We start from the raw sequence: 22350 nt of genomic DNA on the forward strand, positions 1-22350 counted from the left end.
TGGTTTCATTTTATCATGAGCTGTTCGTTGTTACCAAGAAAAGATTATTTGTGGGGGAAATTGAAAAGAAAACCCCAATTTTGCAACTTTTGGAGGGTTTTGATTTTACGCAGTACACTTTACGGTAAAAATTACATGTTCGCTTTATTCTGTGGATTGATACAACAAAAACGATACCCTTGTTTCTTTTATTGTACTGCTTTAAAAAAAAACTCAAACTTTTTTAACAAAATAAATATTTCCTATTCTCACCCCTATAACTTTCTTATTTTCCATATACATGGCTCATTTTTTGCACGGTTATCTGTAGTTTTAATCAGCACCACATTTGTCTATATGTCACTGCATTTTTCAATCATTGGACCCCACAATGGTGTTGTTGGTGATCTAATGAGTGAATACAAGGACCACAACTGCTTCACATGCTAGGACCTGCTGTCTAGGAAGAGAGCGCAGCTCCTGTGCCATTATTAATGATTCTGGATGCACATTTATGCCCAAAGTTGTTATTGCAGTTTGCCTGTCTCTACTGAGCTAAACTCCCACATATGTACACTCCCTCCCCCCACTTAAAGGGGTACTCCAGTGGAAACCTTTTATAAATTTATTTATTTTTTTAATGAACTGGTGCCAGAAAGTTAAACAGATTTGTAAATTAGAAAAAATATACTTGATAAGACAACTATAAACCAGTCCTCAAGGTATAAGTAAAGGTTTGTAAATTACTTCTATTAAAAAATCTTAATCCTTTTGGTACTTTTTAGCAGCTGAGGAAATTCTTTACTTTTTGAATTTATTTTTTGTGTTGTCCACAGTGCTCCCTGCTGACACCTCTGTCCCTTTCAGGAACTGTCCAGAGCAGTTTTCTCCTGCTCTGGAAAGTTCCTGATACGGGCATCAGGTGTCATCAGAGAACAGAAAAGAAATTTAAAAATATTTTCCTCTGTAGCAAACAGCTGCTAAAAAGTACTGAAAGGATTAAGATTTTTTAATAGAAGTAATTTACAAATCTGTTTAACTTTCTGGCACCAGTTCATAAAAAAAAAAAAAAAAAAAGTTTTCCACCGGTGTACTACTTTAAAGGGAACCAATCATCAGATTTTACCCTATATAACGCTTGGCAAAGCGTTATATAGGGTAAAATCTTTATTTTCACCATTCCTGGGGGATGCTCATGCCCCCAGGGATGGTGAAGATATGAAGTTATAAACTAGTCACCGCCGCCGCCGTAAGTAGTCACCTGGGCGGGGAGCTCTTCTCATCTACTCCCGTTCTTCGGCCGGCAGCGACGCCCCCTCCGCTTGATTGATGGTCAGCGTCATCGCTCTGCTCCGTCTGTTCAGTGAGCGGAACAATGACGCGGCCCATCAATCAAGCGGAGGGGGCGTCGCTCCCGGACGAAGAACGAGAGTAGATGAGAAGAGCTCCCCGCCCATGTGACTACTTATGGCGGCGGTGGTGACTAGTTTATAACTTCATATCTTCACCATCCCTGGGGGCAGGAGCATCCCCCGGGAATGGTGAAAATAAAGATTTTACCCTATATAACGCTTTGCCAAGCGTTATATAGGGTAAAATCTGATGATTGGTTCCCTTTAAGGTTGCCATCATCACCAGGGCCCTATACAGTTCACTGCTTAGACCAGTGCTGCTTATGTGATGTATCCAGTCTTGCTGTGACCCTGTTGCTGTTTTTCTTTCTGCTCACAAAGCACATAGGCTTGGCCAAAAAACAGATACTTCTAGCAGTAAGTTATCTTATATGGTGAAGACTGGATATGTTGGATTTGAACATGCCTGATGCTCCTTTTCCCTTACATCTGCTGTTTGCAGGATACCTGGCTAACCCCAAACTAGGGATAACTTGCATCACCTGTGCCCCAAAGCAAATCCTTAACAGGGTCCCCGCCAACTATGCATCATTTTAATAGTCTTCTTATGTGGCAGAGTCCTCTGGGCACCGGAGTGTGGATGTCATTGCTGTCTTTGCATTCCCTATAGCTTTGTCCTTGACCCATACACAGTAGACCCTCACATCATCCAGCCAGATCCATCTAACTTTTTTCTAATATATAGTCAGCTTAATAGAAAGCTTATTGTACCAAATAAACAATTTTAAAGCTCATGTCCTTTTCAAATATATAGAGGATAGACAGTAATAATAGCAGGTAGTACAATATATATATATATATATATATATATATTTTATGATTTACAACATTTATTATTTTTAGTCCTTCTACACCAGTAGTTTTATTAGCTGTAGATAATATTAGCTGTATTTATCTTACTTTATAACTATGCATGTTAAGAATGAATAGGCCCTGAGCTGTAACTATTATGCATTGTGTAAGACAATGAGCCACAGGAGAAAGGGAAAGATTAGCTGTGCCTTTGTTTGCTATTCAAATATCATGCACAATACCTACATTGCAGGATCGTATTATACTTCAGTGTGTGTTTTTTCAAATGTTCAGTGTAGGGATAATTTCTGTTTTTAAGCCCATATAACACCTCTGCCCATATTTAAAGGGACACCATTAAATCTAATTTACCAGTACCCTGTTAGGGTATGTTTACACTAAGGACTCTTTGCACGCAGAATTCCCATGAGAAATTCCGCTCAAAATTTGGCAATAGGACTATGTGGACCTGCAACGTCACCATTGATGGCAATGAAGTCTTTGCGTAATTTCGCTGAAAGAATGAACATGTTTATTCTTTCAGTGGATCAATTTCAGCAGCAGAATTCTCCGCAGCCGAAGTTCCGTAGTGTGAATGGGTCTGTGGAAGGCCCAATCATGCCAATGTTATGGTTCACACAACGTAATTCCCAAGCACAATTCCGTGGGCAGAAATTCAGTAGTGTGAACATACCTTAAAGGGGTACTCTGCTGCTCAACGTTTGGAACAAACTGTTCTGAAGGCTGGAGCTGGGAGCTTGTGATGCCATAGCCCCGCCCGCTCAAGAGGTCACGCCCCACCCCCTCAATGCAAGTCTATGGGAGGGGGCGTGATGGCTGTCACACCCCCTCCCATAGACTTGGATTGAGTGGGTGGGGAGTGATGTCATGAGGGGTCGGGGCTATGAAATCACAAGCTCCCGGTGCCAGCTCCAGCCTTTGGAACAGTTTGTTCCAAAAGCTGAGCAGCGGAGTACCCCTTTTATTGAGCAGGATTAGCTGAGTAGATTATTACTGTCAGGGACCGACCAGGGGACAGGGAGAGTGAGCCCAAAACTGACCCTAAAACCACTCTCCCTGCCTACTTGCCCATCCACCCTATCCGGTGGATTGACAACTGGGCACCAGTCTCTCCCTGAACTAAAGTGCAGGCGCCTAATAAAAACACATACTAATAAATAATGAAGGCATCAGTGGTGTGCCCCGCGTCTGGGAGCTGTGCTGGCTCTCACTCCCCACTTTGAATTTGTACTCCTTTACATCTCTGCAGCTATTTCATAAGAATAAACTTCTTCACATTGCAACTACAGTCCGGGTGAGTGCGACTTCTTTCTGTCTTGCTACTTTTCCATATTTGAAGTTATGCTTGTTTATGAATGTTCGCACCCGAAGACTTAGTCAGCTGCTATTTGCACCCATAAGCCACACAGAACTGTTCTACGGGACTATCAGTAGCACATAGAGCAGTGCCTGGTATATCTGTATTTCAAGTAATTTACAAGTTATGATGATCTTTTCCCAATAACACAATAGATTAATCTATTCAGCTCCTACTTCGTGTTCCATCTGTCAACTTCTGTTTGGTGAACTTACAATAATACAATTCTCAATACTGAAATTGCCACACCAAGAACCAAGCCATCAAGGAAGTTTTGATGTGTGTCACTAAGATCTGCGAGTGAATAAATATACAACCTCAGATATTAGATCAAATCGGTACAGTATGACTGTATGATGCCTCGTATTCATCAATGTGCCAGTTATCACTACGTTTCTACGTCAATTCATGAACCTTGTTTTATATAGGTAGTCCAAGTTGTCAGCATTGTCCAATGTTGCGTGTCCCAATGATGAACTGGATTGACAGAGGTGAATCTCTTCATGGATGGATAGTCAGACTAAGAAGAGCATATAGTGATCTACTCTGTAATGCAAGTGAATTTGATGTCACATGCCAACCCTAGGTCATGGGTCAGTGTATTCACAAACCATCAGAAGGTGCTTGCACAACATTGGGCTTTGAGCTAGACATCCAGCTACAGGTGTTCCATTGACTTCATGCCACCGTTCTTAAAGGGGTACTCTGGTGGAAAACTATTTTTTTTTTTTTTTTTTTATATCAACTGGCTCCAGAAAGTTGAACAGATAAATTACTCCTTCGAGTATTTATCAGTTTCTGAATACTACACAGGAAGTTGAGTTGTTCTTTTCAGTCTGACCACTCTGCTCTCTGCTGGCACCTCTTTCCCCTTTCAGGAACTGTCCAGAGTAGAAGCAAATCTCCATTGAAAACCTCTCCTGCTCTGGACAGTTCCTGATATGGACAGAGGTGTCAGCAGAGAGCACTGTAGCTAGACTGGAAAGAACCTCACAACTTCCTCTGTAGTATACAGCAGCTGATAAGTACTGGAAGAATTAAGATTTTTTAATAGAAATATTTACAAATCAGTTGAACTTTCTGGCCCAGTTGATTTAAAAAAATAATAATAATAATGTTTTCCACCGGTGTACCCCTTTAAAGGCTATCATGGGGCAAAGTAAGATGACAAAGTCTAGAATGGAGATCTATCCTTATCAGCAGAGTCCTGCTTTTGTCACAGTCTTATCCAGAGATATGCAAAAGATATGCAGAAAGTGCTCTGTGGTGTGACATCCTCAGGATAACTTCGTAAAATAATAGAATGTGCACTTACCAACAGTGATGAACAGGCGCTGGGAGTCACACCGGTCCTACTCCCAGGGATGTTATGTCCCATAGACATTATTTAGCAGCAATACAAAGATCATGAGGGCTGGGAAGTAAAGCGTGCTGCTGAGCACTTCTCTCTGCTTGTTCACCTTACCATGAGGGTCTCAGCACAACATCCTTGACAGATTAAAACTTTTGACACGTCTTTAGGACACGTCAAAAGGTCTTTGTTTTGTTTTTTTAAAGTGACAGTGATACTTTTTGAAATCCTAATTTCAAAATAATCTGTTTTTGTATCCATATGCAGGTAGATGTCAAATATCATTTCACAAATGAGTAGATTGATGCAACCTGTTGCTATTAGTATAACCTTTTACAGTATTTTTCCTTTATACGCTTTGAACTTCTTAATAACCATATGTCCCAATCGTGCAATGAGTTGTTGAGTAAGAACATTTGGATTACTGCCATTATTGGATGTATAATCACTCAGTGAACATATAAAAAAAGCTGTTCATAAATGTGTCAGTATCTAAAACATAGACCTAAATGACACTAGTCATAAATATAGTGAGTTATATCTAATAAAAAAAGAAAAAGCATGCATTGCGTATAATATTGTTTTTATTATCTAGAAATCAATGACAACAGGACGAGCAGTACACACCAAGAGGTGAGATGTCTGTTGTATATGTATTTAAGGTATCGCTGCAAACATTTGCTGTGAAATCTCTTTTATTTGTTCATTTTTCAATTGGAACTTAAGGTGGCCATGTACTGGTGGGATGTACTGATTTTCTGAGCCCCTGTAATGATGAGGTCCTCTGGGTTAGGATTTAAAGGGGTACTCCAGTGGAAAACTATTATTTTTTTTTTCAAATCAACTGGTGCCAGAAAGTTAAACAGATTTGTAAATTACTTTTATTTAAAAATATTAACCCTTCCAGTTCTTATCAGCTGCTGTATACTACAGAGGAAGTTCTTTTCTTTTTGAATTTCTTTTCTGTCAGACCACAGTGCTCTCTGCTGTCTCAGGAACAGTCCAGAGTAGGAGCAAATCCATACAGCAAACCACTCGTGCTCTGGACAGTTCCTGACATGGACAGAGGTGTCAGCAGAGAGCACTGTGGTCAGACAAAAAAGAACTCCAGTAAGAAATACAACTCCCCTGGAGCGTACAGCAGCTGATAAGTACTGGAAGGAATAATATTTTTAAATAGAAGTAATTTACAAACCTGTTTGTTGCAAAACTTTCTGGCACCAGTTGATTTGAAAATAAATAGTTTTTCACTTGAGTACCCCTTTAAGACTATATTCTCTATATAACACTGCAGTATATATATATATATATATATATATATATATATATATATATATATATATATATATATATAAATAAACTATCATCTCTGCATTTTTAATAACACATTGATCTGATGCAATCAACTGAAATCTTGGAGCTTTTGGTATAGCCTTTCAATGTTACAGACTATCACTGGAGTTGATATGTCCCATTCACTTGCATTTTGTTAATCATGGAGAAGATTAAAGGGGTATTCCGGGCAAAAACATTTTATCCCCTAACCAAAGGATAGGGGATAAGATGTCTGATCATGGGGAGCCCACTGCTGAGACCCCCCGTGATCTCCCTGCATGCGGGTGCTGAGTCTCCAGTTTCGGAAACCTCTGGGTTTCCGGGACTGGGGACGTGACGTCAAGCCATGCCCCCTCCATTCATGTCACGTCCCCAGTCCCGGAAACCCTGAGGTTTCCGAAACTGGAGACTCAGCACCCGCATAGAATGCGGGTGCTGCAGGGAGATTGCTGGGGGGTTTCAGCAGCGAACTCTCGCGATCAGACATCTTATACCCTATCCCCCCTTCTCAGTCACAAGAATTCATTTTTTAAAGTTCTTTTTGTAAATGGGGCAGCAGTGCACTTGCTATGGGACTGATGGAGGTTGTGCTTGACAATCTCCATCAGTCCCACAGCAATGAAGGTAGAGGCAGTCACACAAGGCATCTGCCTCCAGATTCACAAGGGGCACTCTGGGACTTCTGTTCTCTGCATATTTGGTAACACCCCATGACGGGTTTTTGCTGAAATATTTGGCTTAGATAACACATCTTCGGAGGTCTTGTGGAGATAGATTGGAGCTATTTTCATGGCATGAGGGGACCCAATTTTAGACAGATTTTTAACAGTAGCAGAAACTTTGATGTTTTTATTTCCATGTTTGTTGCATATTTCCAGCTCTCTTTTTGATTACCATCCCATGAATGATATAGAATATACAGACAAAATTATATATATTAGAATTTTTAATTTTTTGAATAATTAATGTACACAAGGCTGTATGAAATATACTTTAGAAAGACAATACAATTTTAACATGTTTTTCTTTCTTATATCTCAAACCTAGAATGTTTCCCCCAAACAGAGGAAGCAAAGTGTCTATTCGGCCCCTAACATGAAAGGTACTGTTCAGGTACTGTTCCATGTTTTAATGTACTCATTTTTTTTCTAACTAAATGTGAATTACATCTATCTGTATATCCTGTTTGTTCCTTGTTTTTCAGCTGATGTCAAATATTGTATGTTTATATTTCCAGTTGTTCCTAACAAATGAACTTTATGGTGTTGTTTGTCATTTTTTGGTGTTTTTTTTTTTGCTTATGATTGGAAAAAACTGTACTCGCTCACCCAATCCCCTACTTCATTGTGCCCCACTGATCTCCACTTCCCGGTCATTGTCTCCATACAAAGAAATGCCCGTTCTTGCAATCACTGGCAGTAATGGGGCATACAGGAATTTTCTGTGTGTCAAGACAAGACCAAGAAGTGGTGATTAGTTTACAAGGCCACAGCTTGTCCATACAGGTGGATGTCCTTGGTACTGCAGGTCATATTATTCGGTTATACTTAAGTTAGGGGAACAAACTGCAGTGCCAGACCCAACCGCCCATTTTGTTGAGTGCTGTTGCTTTGTATACACAGCCGCCTCATTATGCTAGTTGGCAGAGGTCCTAGATAGATAGATAGATAGATAGTTAATACCATAGATAGCTGATAGATAGATAGTTAATACTATAGATAGATAATAGATAGATAGATACTGTAGATAGTTAGATAGACAGACATGAGATAGATTCACTCCTTAAAGGGGTACTCTGGCGCTAAGACATCTTATCCCCTATCCAAAGGATAGGGGATAAGATGCCTGATCGCGGGGGTCCTGCCGCTGGGGACCCCCGTGATCTTCCACGCCGCACCCCAAGCGTGCTCGCTCCAGGTCTGATTACTGGCGATCACGGGGACGGAGCATAGTGACGTCACGGCTCCGCCCTCGTGTAACATTACGTTCCGCGTGATGTCACACGGGGGCGGAGCCATGACATCACTATGCTCCGTCCCCGTAATCGCCAGTAATCAGACCCGGAGGCTCCGGGGGCTGATTCTAACGGGCTGTGGCGTGGAAGATCACGGGGGTCCCCAGCGGCGGGACCCCCTCGATCAGGCATCTTATCCCCTTTCCTTTGGATAGGGGATAAGATGTCTTAGTGCCGGAGTACCCCTTTAACATTGAAATTGTAACACCAAGAAGGAAAACTCATGGCGTTATGGAAATCATGGGATCTATAGACATGTTAATGATATGCCAATGATAAAAATTGGAAACAAAATATTAAGAAAATCTTGTTTTTTTTCAGTATAGAGTATTAGCGCCACCTGCATAAATACACGCACTTACACTAGGCATACTATCAGTGTGGTTATTTATGGTTGTCTGAGGAATTTTCTGCCACCCTAAATATACTTGGGCATACATATCAAGATATGCATTTGCCAGTCAATGATATCTCAGATGTGCTCCATGGGATGTCCAGAGATGCTGCAGGTCATAGAAGAATGTTTAGACCAGGCAGGCTGCTAACAATAGCATGAGCAACATGTGACCTGGCATTGTCATGTTGAAAAATGGCTCCTGGAAAACTTCAGAGAAATTGCCATGCTACTGGTTCCAGATCAAATCAATATAACGTTGCACTGTTAGTGTACCTAGAATAAAGACTAGAAGGGTCCTGCAACTGATTTTACAACATAATTCCATGATTAGGACATGTGTGACGTTCCTTCATGAAGGCCTCTTCTTGGTGGGCCCACGTGATCTTCAGACCAATCCCTGACTATCATTGTATAAGAGACAAGAGCAGGACTCAGCACTGAACAGGATAGACCTCCATTCCAGCCTCCATTGCCATCTTGCTCTGCACATCATAATCTTTGAGAGTGTTGTTGAGAGGTCAATGGAATGCTTGTAGCTGGATGTTCGGCTCAAAGCCCAATGTTACGCAAGCACATTCTAATAGTTTATACAGACACTGTTCAATGCCCTAGGCTTGAAATGAGATGTCCAATGTACAGAATAGATCACTGTGCGCCACTCATCTGATCTGATCCGTCCGTGCAGAGGCTCATCTATTTGCACCTCTTGCTTTCATTCCCGTCCGTGCATTGTTGGTGTCCCAACCACTGAGACATGCAACATTGAGCAATGCTGACACCTTGGCCTATGTGCAGAGTGATTTGCCGGGTTATTAAACCAAGATCTCTCAGTTCAAGCATTTTGTCCCTCCGATTATGTGATGATAACTGTCAGGTCGATGAAAAGAAGACATCACACAGTCATACTGTACTAACTTGATCAAATTTCTGAGGTTTCATGTGGCTAAAAAAATTGCTTTCAATCTGGCTTATAAATTTGCAGATTTTAGCGACATCTGTTGCTTCCTCGCTTTGCATAACCTTACAGCTTTTTCTCCTTGGCCTTGGTGTTACAATTTCAAAGTTAAAGAGTGTAGATATAAGGATAGATAGATATGGTACGTGTAGCATGAACCTAATAACAGGTTCCTTTAATCCTTCCATCACTCCATTCTATGTTCCCAGTCCAGTTACTTCACCTTCTATTAATACATTGCTTTTAAACCAAAATTGTTCTGTCAAAGCGTATTGCTTTTCGTTTGACATTACCTTGATTTAATAATATTTCTTTTGATTTTTTTCCTTTTCTTATTGTGCAGACCTAACATTATTGTTGACCTCCACTCATGTTTCTGTCTGAACTGCATACTTGTTCATTTATTTCTATGCAGAGATTCAAGGCATTAGTTATTAGACCAGACTACACAACCAGTTTTTTAAGAATTATTTGTTATGTAACTTCATTGAGGACTCCTTTGGCATTTTTAAGTGTAACTCACTCTTCACATACACTTTTGTTGATATATAATGGTGAACTGTATACATTCCCAAACAGATGTTCCAATGAGAGAAAATATAGGGTAAAATTCTTACTGCCTGTAACCACAGCTAGTGAGATCCTAGGAGATTACTCCATGTTCCTTGGGAGGTTGATACATTAGATTAGGGCTGCAACAAAGGTCACATGGTAAAAAATGGCTGTGTCACATGCCTGCATCAAAGCTAATGAAAGTGACTGTGTGTTGTGTTGTGACTCCAGAATCCATCCATCAGGTCCTGGCAACTTATATGCCCCAATAGGACCATGTTTATTATGATTAGCTGCATTGCACATAGGACATCACTGCAATCTTTGGCCTGCATCCTTTGTCACTGCCAGAGTCACAGCATAGCCCTAGCGTAAAGCACATGGGGAAAGATTATTAAAAACCTGTGCAGAGAAAAGGTGACCAGTTGCCCAACTTTTCAACTTTTCCTCTATACATTCTACCCCATGGTGGCAGCTGCTGGCAGCTAGAATATTCCTAAAAAAAAAATAAAAAATTTTGTGTTACACCAGACATCCAGAAAATATATCTTTAAATTAATAGTAGAAAATTTTAAATCTATTCAGATAAAACAAAATACAATAATGATCAAATCCTTCCACCTAAAGGGGCCCCCAAATTCTTCCCATTTCCCATTTAATACGTATGGAATATGACAGTATAAATCCACGTTTGATAGGTGGGACCCCCCACTTACAGATAGAAAAATCAATTCAAAGGAACAATCTGAATAAATCTCATGCACTATGTTGCACCTACTGCATGGGCATGACGAACAAAGAGAAGACTAGTCATAGTCTGCACTAAACATAACACATAACCACATAACAGTTTTTCTGGATTATTCCTTTAAGTAGTTTCAACTATGATCCATACATCCCCATTTCCCACAGTTCCCCCAATAATAGTGCCAGCACACAGTCTCCTCCCATAACAGTGCACACCAAAAAGTGCTCCCATTACAGGGTCAGTTACAAAGTACCTCCATACCAACACCAGCAATAGAATGGCCTCCTTTACTGTGTTCCCTATTACTCGGGACAAGTATCGGCTGTAATAGGGCAAGCAAATGCTTGTTCGTTGGCTGATCGCTTCTTTTTGATAGATTAAAAGACAGTTGTTTGTCCGTGGCACAATTCCTCATAGGACATAATAGGACATGTGCGACCCCCAAATGAAGGAAGCAAATCGTTTGGGCAAGGCCATTCTTATGGCCTTGCCGAAACGATAGTTGAGCTGTGTAATAGGCTCTTTAAATAAGTGCTAATCTAGGCGATCAGTGCTGGTTTACACCATACCTTGGCCCATGTAAAAAGGGCCCTAAGAGCCAAACAGTTTATAATTTCTTTGACCTTGCACTGCAAACCACTCCTAGCGCCATGTTTTCTTTACATGGAAGATACATGACTGTAGCCACTAGACAGCCCTTATATGCACCTTCCAAGACTTACACAGATATCTTTGACCATTGCAGAGTTAAGTTGCTGTCTAATGATGACACATTGTTCTTTGCATCAGAAACATGTGTCTCACTAAATCATTGGGACACACAGAATGACATCTTAGAATTAGCAGCCACACAGAATGACATCCTAGATCACAGGTTGGGCACCACTGTAATATATGTTCCAGTTCATTACAAACAGTCTAAGGGTGACCTTTAATAGCTGTTGTCTGGAGTTTTGTTTTGCCATCTCTCCCGTACACATGAATGTTCAGCATGACCGAACGCTCATGTTTTTACAATGGGGAGAGGAGGAGTAAGCCGCTGCCAGATAGCTCTGCTGGTGGCATTCCTCTGAAAATGAAAGGTTTGGTTAGTTAAAATTCAATACACCCAATCCTTTTTTCCCCTAACATCACCTATTAAAGGACAAGTATCATGAATAAAAACTTAACTTGTAGGATAGGGGATAAGTTTTAGATTGCGGGGGTTCAGAGCGCTGGCCCCCCGTGATCTCCTGTTTGGAGCCCCGGGTCTCCAGCACAGGAGTGCGTCACGACCCCTGTCCGAAGCCGGAGCCGCCACGCTCCCTCCATAAAGCTCTATGGGAGAGCCGAAGATTGACGAACGTCTGTACCATAAAGCTGTATGGAGAGGGCTCTAGTGCTTGGACCCCCCCGCAATCTAAAACTTATCCTCTATCCTTCAGATAGGGAATATGTTTTCACCCATGATACTTATCCTATAACAGAGAATTAAGAGGCCCCCAATAACTTTATACAATCCTCCGCTCCCACCGAAGTAGGATAGTTCGGCCAACTAAAGACTAAAATAGAGATGGGGCTCATAATGCTAATGATCATTTTTTTCAGCATTTCATCCATTCACATACATATTTGAGTCTATACACTACTAGTGGTACAATGAATAAGTAGACATCTTATCTAAAAAACTACTATAAAAACCAAAAGTTGTGGGATCATCCTAAACACTAAAGTGGTCTAATTTTCAGCAGAGCCTTACAAATTCCATTTTTGCTACATGTTTACCTGCTTATGAACTCTACTTCCCTACTAGTTATTTTTAAGAGCTTCATATGTAAACTGAGTTAGTTGCTACATAATTCCAGATATAGCGAGCTGAAGCATTCTAGGTCTACATAGGGCATTTAGTATTACTGGAAAAATGATTTGTACCATAAAATGTGAAATTGGCCATATGTATGTAAATCAAAACTTAGAGCGATAAATATATATATTTTTTTATCTTAAAGGGGTTGTCCATGAATATAAAAACAGTGTGAGCAGTATTAAAACTTGACTCCATTCACTTTAACTGGTGGACAGGTGGAGAGCTGTTTTTTGAAGAAATCACCTCTGTTTTCCTAATCCTGAATAAGCCCTTTAGACTAATATTGCAATGGTAAATAAACTGTTAAAGGGGTACTCTGCTGTAAACATCCTATCCCCTATCCAAAGGATATGGGATAAGATGTTAGATCGCTGGGGACCCATGTGATCACCGGGCCGGCAGCAGCGGCATTCGGAACATGGAAGCTTGCAGCTCCTGCGTTCGTGACGTCACGCCACACCCCCTCCATTCATGTCCATGGAAGGGGGCATGACAGCTAATACATAGCCATTATTCCTTCTCCCATAGACATGAATAGAGGGGGAGTGGCGGCTGGCCTTGCCTGTCATGGGGCACTGTGCAGAGTTCGCTCCGTGCACCAAATTACAGGGGTGCTGCTGCGGAGATCGTGGGGGTCCCCAGCAGTGGGACCCCCACGATCTAACATCTTATCCCCTATCCTTTGGATAGGGAATAAGATGTTTACAGTGGAGTACCCCTTTAAGGCCTCGTCCACATCAGCATTACAGAGCTCCTTTACACACACTAATAATGGGGCTGGACAGAGTGTGTCACAATGGGCACCAACTGATCCAGACAGGCCTCATGCACTTTGAATGGGGTTCATAGGGTTTTCCATTAGATGTCCATTATTTTGCAGGATTTTAGCAGTCTCGTCATTTTAATGGAATCAACAAATGGATCTCCTAATGCTGATGAGAACAAGGCTTTAATGATTTATTCACTATTGCAATATTGACCTTTTCTTTGTAGTCATTGTGGCAGCCATTCTGCAAAAGTGACAAAAAGTAGTATGTTCTTAAGTTGGGGTTCTGGCACCATCCCTGATGGGTATGCCGGATTCCGCAAACTGTTTTTTTTGCATCTGACGTCCAGTCTGTTGCCCCATAGGATAAAATTTGTCACGTCACCAGACCTATGGATCATCTGGCAAATTTGCCATCCAGTATAAATTTGCCAGATCAAAAAATGCTTCATGTAGCATTTTTTGATCCACCACACCGGGCCGGATGGCAAATATGCCAGATGAATGGAAACTTATTTAATTTGGGTAATTTTACATATAGGTCCTCTTTAATGCTGGGTTCACATTGTGTTAACACAGTCTGTCAAAAAAAAATAAAAAATAAGATGTGAACTGGCCCTTTCATTTTAAGGCCCAAACTTAGTCAGCTACTGATGTTTGGACAACTTCCCACCTGTATATGTCTATTTGGCGGACTCAATTGCATGACCTGCAAATCCAGCTAAATAAATCTATACATGTTGGAAGCGGCCCAAACATAGTCACCTACTACTTTTGATCAGGCCGTTCAAGTCCATAGGCGTGCCGAAGTTTGCTGGGGCATATATTGGCATCCTTATTATACAGGATGCTGTCGTATATCCACGATGTACTGCATTATAGCATACCTGTCGTATAACACAAAAAGTATTGCATATATATGTATATATATATATATATATATATATATATTTACATGTCTTTTATATGTGTATATCTGTATTTGGCTCACAAATCCATCTGTTCTGCTGCTCACTCATTCTGACATCCACTGCTCAAAGAGAAGCCCTCCCTCACCATCCATTTACCTTTTCCCTGAAGTTGCTGTGCTGGGTCTCCTAATCTAGTCACTGCAGGCTGCTGTGTAACCCCCTCCTCTCTGTTTTTATACTGTAGTCTGAAAGGACAGGAGAGAGCACAGAGGAGTGCTAGTCCCACCCTCAGTTACTGGACTTTGTCCCAGCCTGTGCTTCAGCTGGGACAAAGAAGATGCTGCAACCAATATGTTCTGGATGGTATGGGGACCCCTAGTGGTCTTTTTTTATAAGCTATAATTTCTATAAATGGAGATTTATATGAAGTATATTAGAAAGGTTAATGTTTAGCCAACATGTACAACATACAAACACTTGTTGATTCTGGAAGTGCCCATTTAACACGGTGTGAACCCCACCTAAGACGCTGACCTTAGATGTAAAGATTTCATTGCTAAATTAGACAAGTGTTCCAAATATCTTGCTGTCAGAATGCTTTTTGTAGAAATGGAGAATATATGACAAGACATTTCCTATTATATGTTATGGTAGATGAATTTCGGAATGGAAAGTCATTCACTGGGAGCCCTGTGCAAATCATTTGTATAGAAACAACACCATACCTGCTCAGATATGGCGCTATTTCTGAAATAGGCAGCCATGTTTTTCTAATTCTGCACAACCATCAAATCATTTGAATCAACAACAAAAATCTTTACATCTAAAGTTGCATTTAGATTGAGATTCCCATAGAGTAATATTTTGCTTTCTTACCGATTTGATTTGCTGTGTTATGCTTTTTATATTTTCATTTGCTTTATTGCATGTACAGGCCTCAATGAGCAGACTAAACCTTTAATTTATACTGATGACAATCAGCAAACAGTGACTGAGACAACTGAACTTCTTAAACCAAGACGAAAAGACACTCCATACGGCCTTGACTTGCCATTATTTCCAGGTAGGGTATGTAACTTGGGAAAGTTAATCATTTCAAAAACATCTCCACTAGAAACTCAGACGTTAGGCTAGAATTATACATGCAGTTATGTAATGGTAGAAGAAACGTCAAAAAGGATCCGGGCATCAGTGGCGCAATACGTGTTCAAGTACTTCACAGTACATGTGGAATAGGGAAACTGTACATTTATTGAGCCAACAAACGCGTTTCGAGACTAGCACTGTCTCTTTCTCAATGTTAAAATGGCATATGCAGGTTAAAAGATACACAAGGTATTTATAGCCGAAAAAAACGCTAAAACAAGTGATTGACAGGTCTTGGGCATGCTCCTCCTCTAGCTGAAAAACGCATCCTGATGACATGTGGTGTAGATCATGACTGACAATTTCACTTGTGGTGTCAGTATGTATAAAATAAAAGTTTAAAGATTTACCCAGAGTTTGTTGGTTGATAACTATCATAGGGTTTATAGTGTGTTTGAACGGGTCCTGACAGTATTTGCGGTTGAGTTGACATTTCCATGGGGTATTCCTATCCATTTATTAAGGAGTAGGTCATATAGTTATAGATTGCAAGCCTACTAGTCCTCTCGCCCATAACAGTTAGTGTGCGGAGGGCTAGTCATGATTCTGAGCAATAGTAAAGGAAATTGTTGCGCTGCAGGGGCACAATAAAGTTCGCGCATGCGCCTGCTGTGAATAAAAGACATGAGCAGTGTCCCGATCTGTGGGGGACTACAGCGCTGCGGGAACATTGTTTTGTGCGCATGTGCTGGCTAAAGGTGTGTGACAGATTCATTGTTGGTGTGTTCCGATCCGAAGGGGAATGCAGCGCTGAGGAAGCATGGTATTATGCGCATGCGTCGGCTTTAGGTGTGTAACAGATTCAATGTTCACAGGGGATGTTTCTAAAATGTGCTCTTTTCTTATTTATGAATGAAGGACTTCTGTGCTGATGGATTAAATATGTGTCAGCACTGGATGGGGTCTCCTCACTGGTCTATAGATATATCAATTATTACAGTGGCCGCTGAGTGATGAGTGGATACGTTTCACTAAACATTGGACTGTGTATATGTTTATATGTTTGGTTTCCGTGTATCATATTTCAGACGGTATTGAATATATTTTACCAGAAGGGAAATGCAATGTGATTAGATATTAAATCTGGGTTTATGAGTTGCTACAACTATGTTGGAAAAAGGGGGGTGGGGGGGAAGGAGGAGGGAAGGGGGAGGAAGGGAGGGAAGGAGCACCCTCTTTGTAATGTACAGTTACTGTGTTCAACATTGGTAGACTGTGGTGATCAACCTTGAATCGCTCAAGGGCAGATGGCCGTTTCTATACATTTTCAATCCCTACGTTCTACCCCCATGGCTCAGAATCATGACTAGCCCTCCGCACACTAACTGTTATGTGCGAGAGGACTAGTACACTTGCAATGTATAACTATATGAGCTACTCCTTAAATGGGCACTGTCACCAACTTTATTTTTTTGATATGTTGTAGTACTTATGTACTACAACATATCAGTAATATATTTTCATTATTTATTTTTTCATTTTGAGGGTGAATTTTACGTTTGAAAACCGGCCACTAGGGGTCACCCTCCTAGTGGCCGGCTGCAGCCTGGCGTGACGTCACGCCTGAAAAAGGACTGATTTTGGCCTGGCAATCAGTCCTTTTTCATTTAGGGTGCTCTCGCTCCCTGCCTTTCAATCAGACAGGCGGGAGCGAGCGCATTGGCTCCCCGGCCACTGGCTGGGAGGCCACTCCTCCCGCACGTGTCGCCCCGCTGATGCCCGGATACTTTTTGAAGTTTCTTCTACCTTTGCATCTTATGATCGGCGTGGGTTTCCGCATCGCCGATACCCGGGTGGCTGCCCCGTGCTTACATGCTATAAGAGGTGGTTGTGTCTAACACACAACCCCAAAAGGTGAGCATAACCGCCTCTCATTTTTTCATTTAGCACTCATTGCAATTTACTGTATCAGACGTACTATCCCATAAGAAGCTCTGCTGTCTTTAAACAGCTCTCCACATGCAGTTATGTGGTAGTTTCCAGTGCAACTTTTAATGTATTTTTTTTAGACAAATCCCAGAGTTGATTTACAGATTGATTATTATGTAAAGTGACCAACAATGAGCAATTTTGGAATTTTGGTATTTTTTCACATTTACACGATTCACCTTGCAGTTTTATTAGCATGATATTTTTTAAGTTTAGACATTTCCACACATGGCCATACCATTTGTTTTTTTTTTTTTGTTTTTGTTTTTTTACATTATTTTCTTAAAAAATTGGGAAAAGGGAGGAGATTTAAACTTTTATTAGGGAAGGGGCTTATTCATGTTTATTAACATTTTATTACATTTTATTTATTTACATTTTTTGCACTATTTTATAACCTGCAATCTTTCAATTGCAAACACAGAATAATGCTATGCCATAGCACAGCATTTAATCAGTGTTACTGTACTCCATTACTGCAGGCTGCTTGCACATGTGGAACTTTGATGGGGCAGGGGGGGAGGTAGGTAAGGGATCTCCGCTGAACCTCTCAGCTAATTAGGGCCCCGCTATTTCATAGCAGTGATCCTGATCAGCATTCTTGATGCTGCAATCAACTTTGTTCACGGCAACTTTAGTCACGACTGCTGATGGCAGCCGGGACCAACCGGGTACAAAAAATGCTCAGCTCCGGAGCACGCTACATAGAATGGGAGCGGCCTCAGGAAATACATTTACTCATTGCATCCATTAGGGGTTAATTTGGGTTGTTTTTGCAGCATGTGCATGGATTTCTGGAATCATCCAAATTAATGAAACAGTCACAGATGCTTTTACAGTGTTGGTAAATTTCATCCTCAGGCTTCCTTTAGACACAAATTTTGTTAGTAATTTTTTTGGGCTGAAAGAAATGCCACAAAAAATCCTGGTCCCCCTTTTTTTGTCCTTTGTGATCTTATCTGGCATTTTTCCCATCTTTTTCTTTAGGAGCCATATGATTACTTCATCATGTGATTTATCATCGGTGCTGAGCTGCAGCAGGCACACTTTCTCCCTCCTCCACCCCTCTCCCTGCCTTGACTGAGTGAGGTACAAAGCTGGGCTTCTGGTCCTAATCTCTGTAGGTCAATCAGGTTAAGGCAGGGAGAGGGGGGAGGGATTAGGCATGCATGCTGCTGCAGTCCCTTTAATTGATCTCTCCTTGTACCCACCTGCCAAATATCCTTTAGCTTCTCCCTCAGATCCATTCCTTATTTCCTACTTTACTGGCACTGCTGTCTACTCCATCAACCTCCTTGACATCTTGACCCTGTTCTCTGTAATACATAAATATAGGTAAAATACCCACTGGGCATTTTTATTTTCGTATATATTGTTACCATTTGGCCCCATGTTAATGTTATAATTGTCCAGTGGGTATGTCATCTGTAAGTCGACAAAACCTTCAACTCCCATATTGTCTTTTTTGAACAGCACATATATATATTTATATATATATATATATATATATATATATATATATATATATATATTCCCTACTGTGTAAACTCTCAGATAATGCCTTTTTTAATCTTTTGAATGTTCTTTCTTGGTGTTATTGAAGCAGTCAATTTTGAACAAAGTCTTTTGGGTAAAAAAAATTGTTATGGATGAATACAGAACAAAGTCAATGTTTTGTTTAGATAGGAGGAAATAATAGCCTGGTGACAAGAGCTCCAGATAATTAGGAACAATGGAAGTTTGACAAGAGCCATAAAACAAGACAGAACAATCACGTTACATGCCAAACAAGCCTTAGAATCAATAAGAAACAGCCATAGTCATGCATATGTAAGCTTACAGATCTGACAGATCTAACAGGACAGGGTGACCCCTCGTTCCTGCCAGTAACATCAAGTAAATTCACTATGTGGAATAAACACAAAGCACACACAGAAAAAGGATAAACTTTGTTAAATGCATTGTAACATCATGGTTCAAAGCAATATAAGATTGTATAGTAGGGAAATAAATGAAGTTGACAGTTGGACCATGTAGAAGGACATTATGGAGACTTCTGAAGATGGGAGGTACATGGTGTTGCTTAATAAATATTTTAATGAATGCTGTAAAATAGTTTAACAATTGAAAAATTGTCCAGTGGTGTCTTTTGTGCTCTTGAGGCTTTTAGGATCTAATTTAATGTCCTAGAGACATTTTTCATGGTATTTACATGTGTGAAAAATGAGATTTTTTTAATCACTGACACATTTCCGGATGTAGCAATGCCTATGATGTTTATTCTTTTGGTAGTTTAGATTCATCATTTAAAAATAGGATGAAAAGGGTGATTGTAAAGTGGTCCTTAATAGCCTTGCCCCATAGAGAAGATCGTAGGGGGTCCCAGCGGTCGGACTCCCCGCAATCAAACACTTTTCTCCTATCCTGTTGGTAGGGGATAAATGTCTAATAACTTTAGTTCCCTGGAGTACCCCTTTAGGGTATGTGCACATGTACACAGATTTGATGCGCAGGATTTTCTGTTTTTGTATTCTGTTAATTGTTTTTTTTAGGGCAAATCTGTGACTTTGTTCCACAACAACTGGTCTGCTGGTTATACTAGTCTGTAGACAGTATAATCCATACCCAGCAGTCCATTCCGAATAGTATTTGAGAGAGAGTCTTATTGCAATTTGGGGTTTAGTACACAGTGACTGTGTGCTCCAGAATTGTTGTGTACTGCTGGTGATGTGGGCAATTTTTTTTTTAGCATACTGTAGCGCATTTTTCTGCCCTCAATAGTGCACATACCTACATCTAAGTGGTGTTCTATTTTGTACCTGTTAATTTGTCAAGGGCCTACATACTGTGAAAGGACAGACAAAAGTGATCACAGGCTGGTGTTTTACTGAATAAGTTTATTAAGCGTACTGTAGAGCATTTATCTGCCCTCATAAGTGCATACCACATACCTACATCTAAGTAGTGTACTATTTTGTACTTGTTAATCTGTCAAGGGCCTATATACTGTGAAGGGACAGCCAATAGTACACACCTGCTGCTGTTCTAGACAAATACTGTTTTAAGCGTAGTGAAGCATATTGTACTCCCCTCATATACGCAATAAGTATGTCAGGCAGAGTAGTGCCAGGACATGCACAGTGGAGTGGCAGAGGTCTAAATTCATCAGGCACAGGCAGAGGTCCCAGCAGAGTAGCCGTGTGGCAGCCGGAGTCGCAGTGAGAGGTCTGAGCTCCTGGTGTCAGCTAGCAGTCGTGTCTCGACCAGCAACCCGGCAGCCATGATTGATCGGTTCACTCGGTAATCCACTTCATCCCAAGTGACATCCGAAACCCCCCAGTTAACAGTCTGTGGGTTCCTCAGACTCAACCCTCAGGCATGGCCCTCATGCTGCTGCTGCTGCCACCTCAAGGCTCTCTCATTGTGCTGCCATGTGACATGTGACTCCTTGTTTGAGTTGGTCCTTTGTACCCACACACCGGGGCCCCGGACACTAAAACTTGAGTTAAAATTTAAATTTCAAAATCCTCAATTTCAATTTCAAAATCTTAAATTTAAATATCTTAAATTTCAATGGTCTCCTCATGCTTCTACCAACTCAAGGCTGTGTCATTCTGCCACTATATGGTCTCCTCATGCTTCAGCCACCTCCAGGCTGTGCCATTCTGCCACTATAGGGTCTCCTCATGATTCAGCCACCTCCAGGCTGTGCAATTCAGCCACTATATGGACTCCTCATGATTCAACCAACTCCAGGCTGTGCCATTCAGACACTATATGGTCTCCCCATGCTGCCACAAACTCCAGGCAGTCATTCAGCCACTATATGGTCTCCTCATACTGATGCCACCTCCAGGCTCTGTCATTGTGTTGCCATGTGACATGTGACTCCTTGTTTGATTTGGTCCTTTGTACCCACACGCCGGGGCCCGTACACTAAAACTTGGGAGTTAAAATTTCAATTAAAAAATCCTCAATTTAAATTAAAAAATCTAAAATTTAAAAATCTTAAATTTCAATGGTCTCCTCATGCTTCAGCCACCTACAGACTGTGTCATTCAGCCACTATATGGTCTTCTCGTGAATCAGCCACCTCCAGGCTGTGTCATTCAGCCAATATATGGTTTACTGATGCTGCTGGGCCTGGGTCTGGCCTAAATTTTTTTTATGGTAGCACTAGCTACCCGAAATCTTCAATTTAAATTTCAAAATTCATCTTTTAATCTTAGCGATTGTGAAGCCCTAGTGTCTACTCATGCTGCTGCCAGCTCCAGACTGTGTCATTCAGCAGCTATATGGTCTCTTCATGCTGCCAACACCTCCACGCTGTGTCATTCAGCCACTATTTGGTCTCCTCATACTGCCAACACCCCCAAACTGTGTCATTCAGCCACTATATGGTCTCCTCATGCTTCAAAAAAAACTCCAGGCTGTGCCATTCAGACACTATATTGTCTCCCCATGCTGCCACAAACTCCAGGAAGTCATTCAGCCACTGCATGGTCTCCTCATGCTGCCAACATATCCCCGCTATGTCATTCAGCCACAATATGGTCTCCTCATGCTGCCAACACCTCCACGCTGTGCCATTCAGCCACTATATGGTCTCCTCATACTGATGCCACCTCAAGGCTCTGTCATTGTGCCGCTCTGAGGCAGTGATTCTAATAGCGATGCCGGTAATCTGCATGTCATTCTGTATAACAGTATTATTTCACTAACCCAGCACACTCCATATGCGTGTTAGAACAAAGCAAAGTGTTCTAAACCCCTATTAAGGCTCTCTGTAGGCCAGAAATAGCCGTTTTTAACCCCTTAAGGACACAGCCCAATTTGACC

At 41.1% G+C, this 22350-nt stretch overlaps 1 protein-coding gene across 3 annotated transcripts in view; it reads left to right on the forward strand.

Annotated features, from left to right (window-relative positions):
• Nucleotides 1-22350, forward strand: part of PPP1R1C (protein phosphatase 1 regulatory inhibitor subunit 1C) — a 48760-nt gene that overhangs the window by 20182 nt on the left and 6228 nt on the right. The window contains exons 3-5 of one of the 3 annotated variants that reach the window (XR_008846872.1): nt 5508-5545; nt 7295-7360; nt 15371-15499. Coding sequence is in view for 2 of the 3 variants with exons in the window: in XM_056533528.1 (XP_056389503.1) it covers nt 5508-5545; nt 7295-7349; nt 15371-15499 (222 nt within the window). In the remaining variant the exon portion in view is untranslated. The remainder of the gene's footprint in view (nt 1-5507; nt 5546-7294; nt 7361-15370; nt 15500-22350) is intronic. The other 2 variants (XM_056533528.1, XM_056533529.1) reach the window with 2 other exon arrangements.

This window comes from Hyla sarda, chromosome 8, assembly GCF_029499605.1.
Source record: "Hyla sarda isolate aHylSar1 chromosome 8, aHylSar1.hap1, whole genome shotgun sequence".
NCBI classification, from domain to species: Eukaryota; Metazoa; Chordata; class Amphibia; order Anura; family Hylidae; genus Hyla; species Hyla sarda.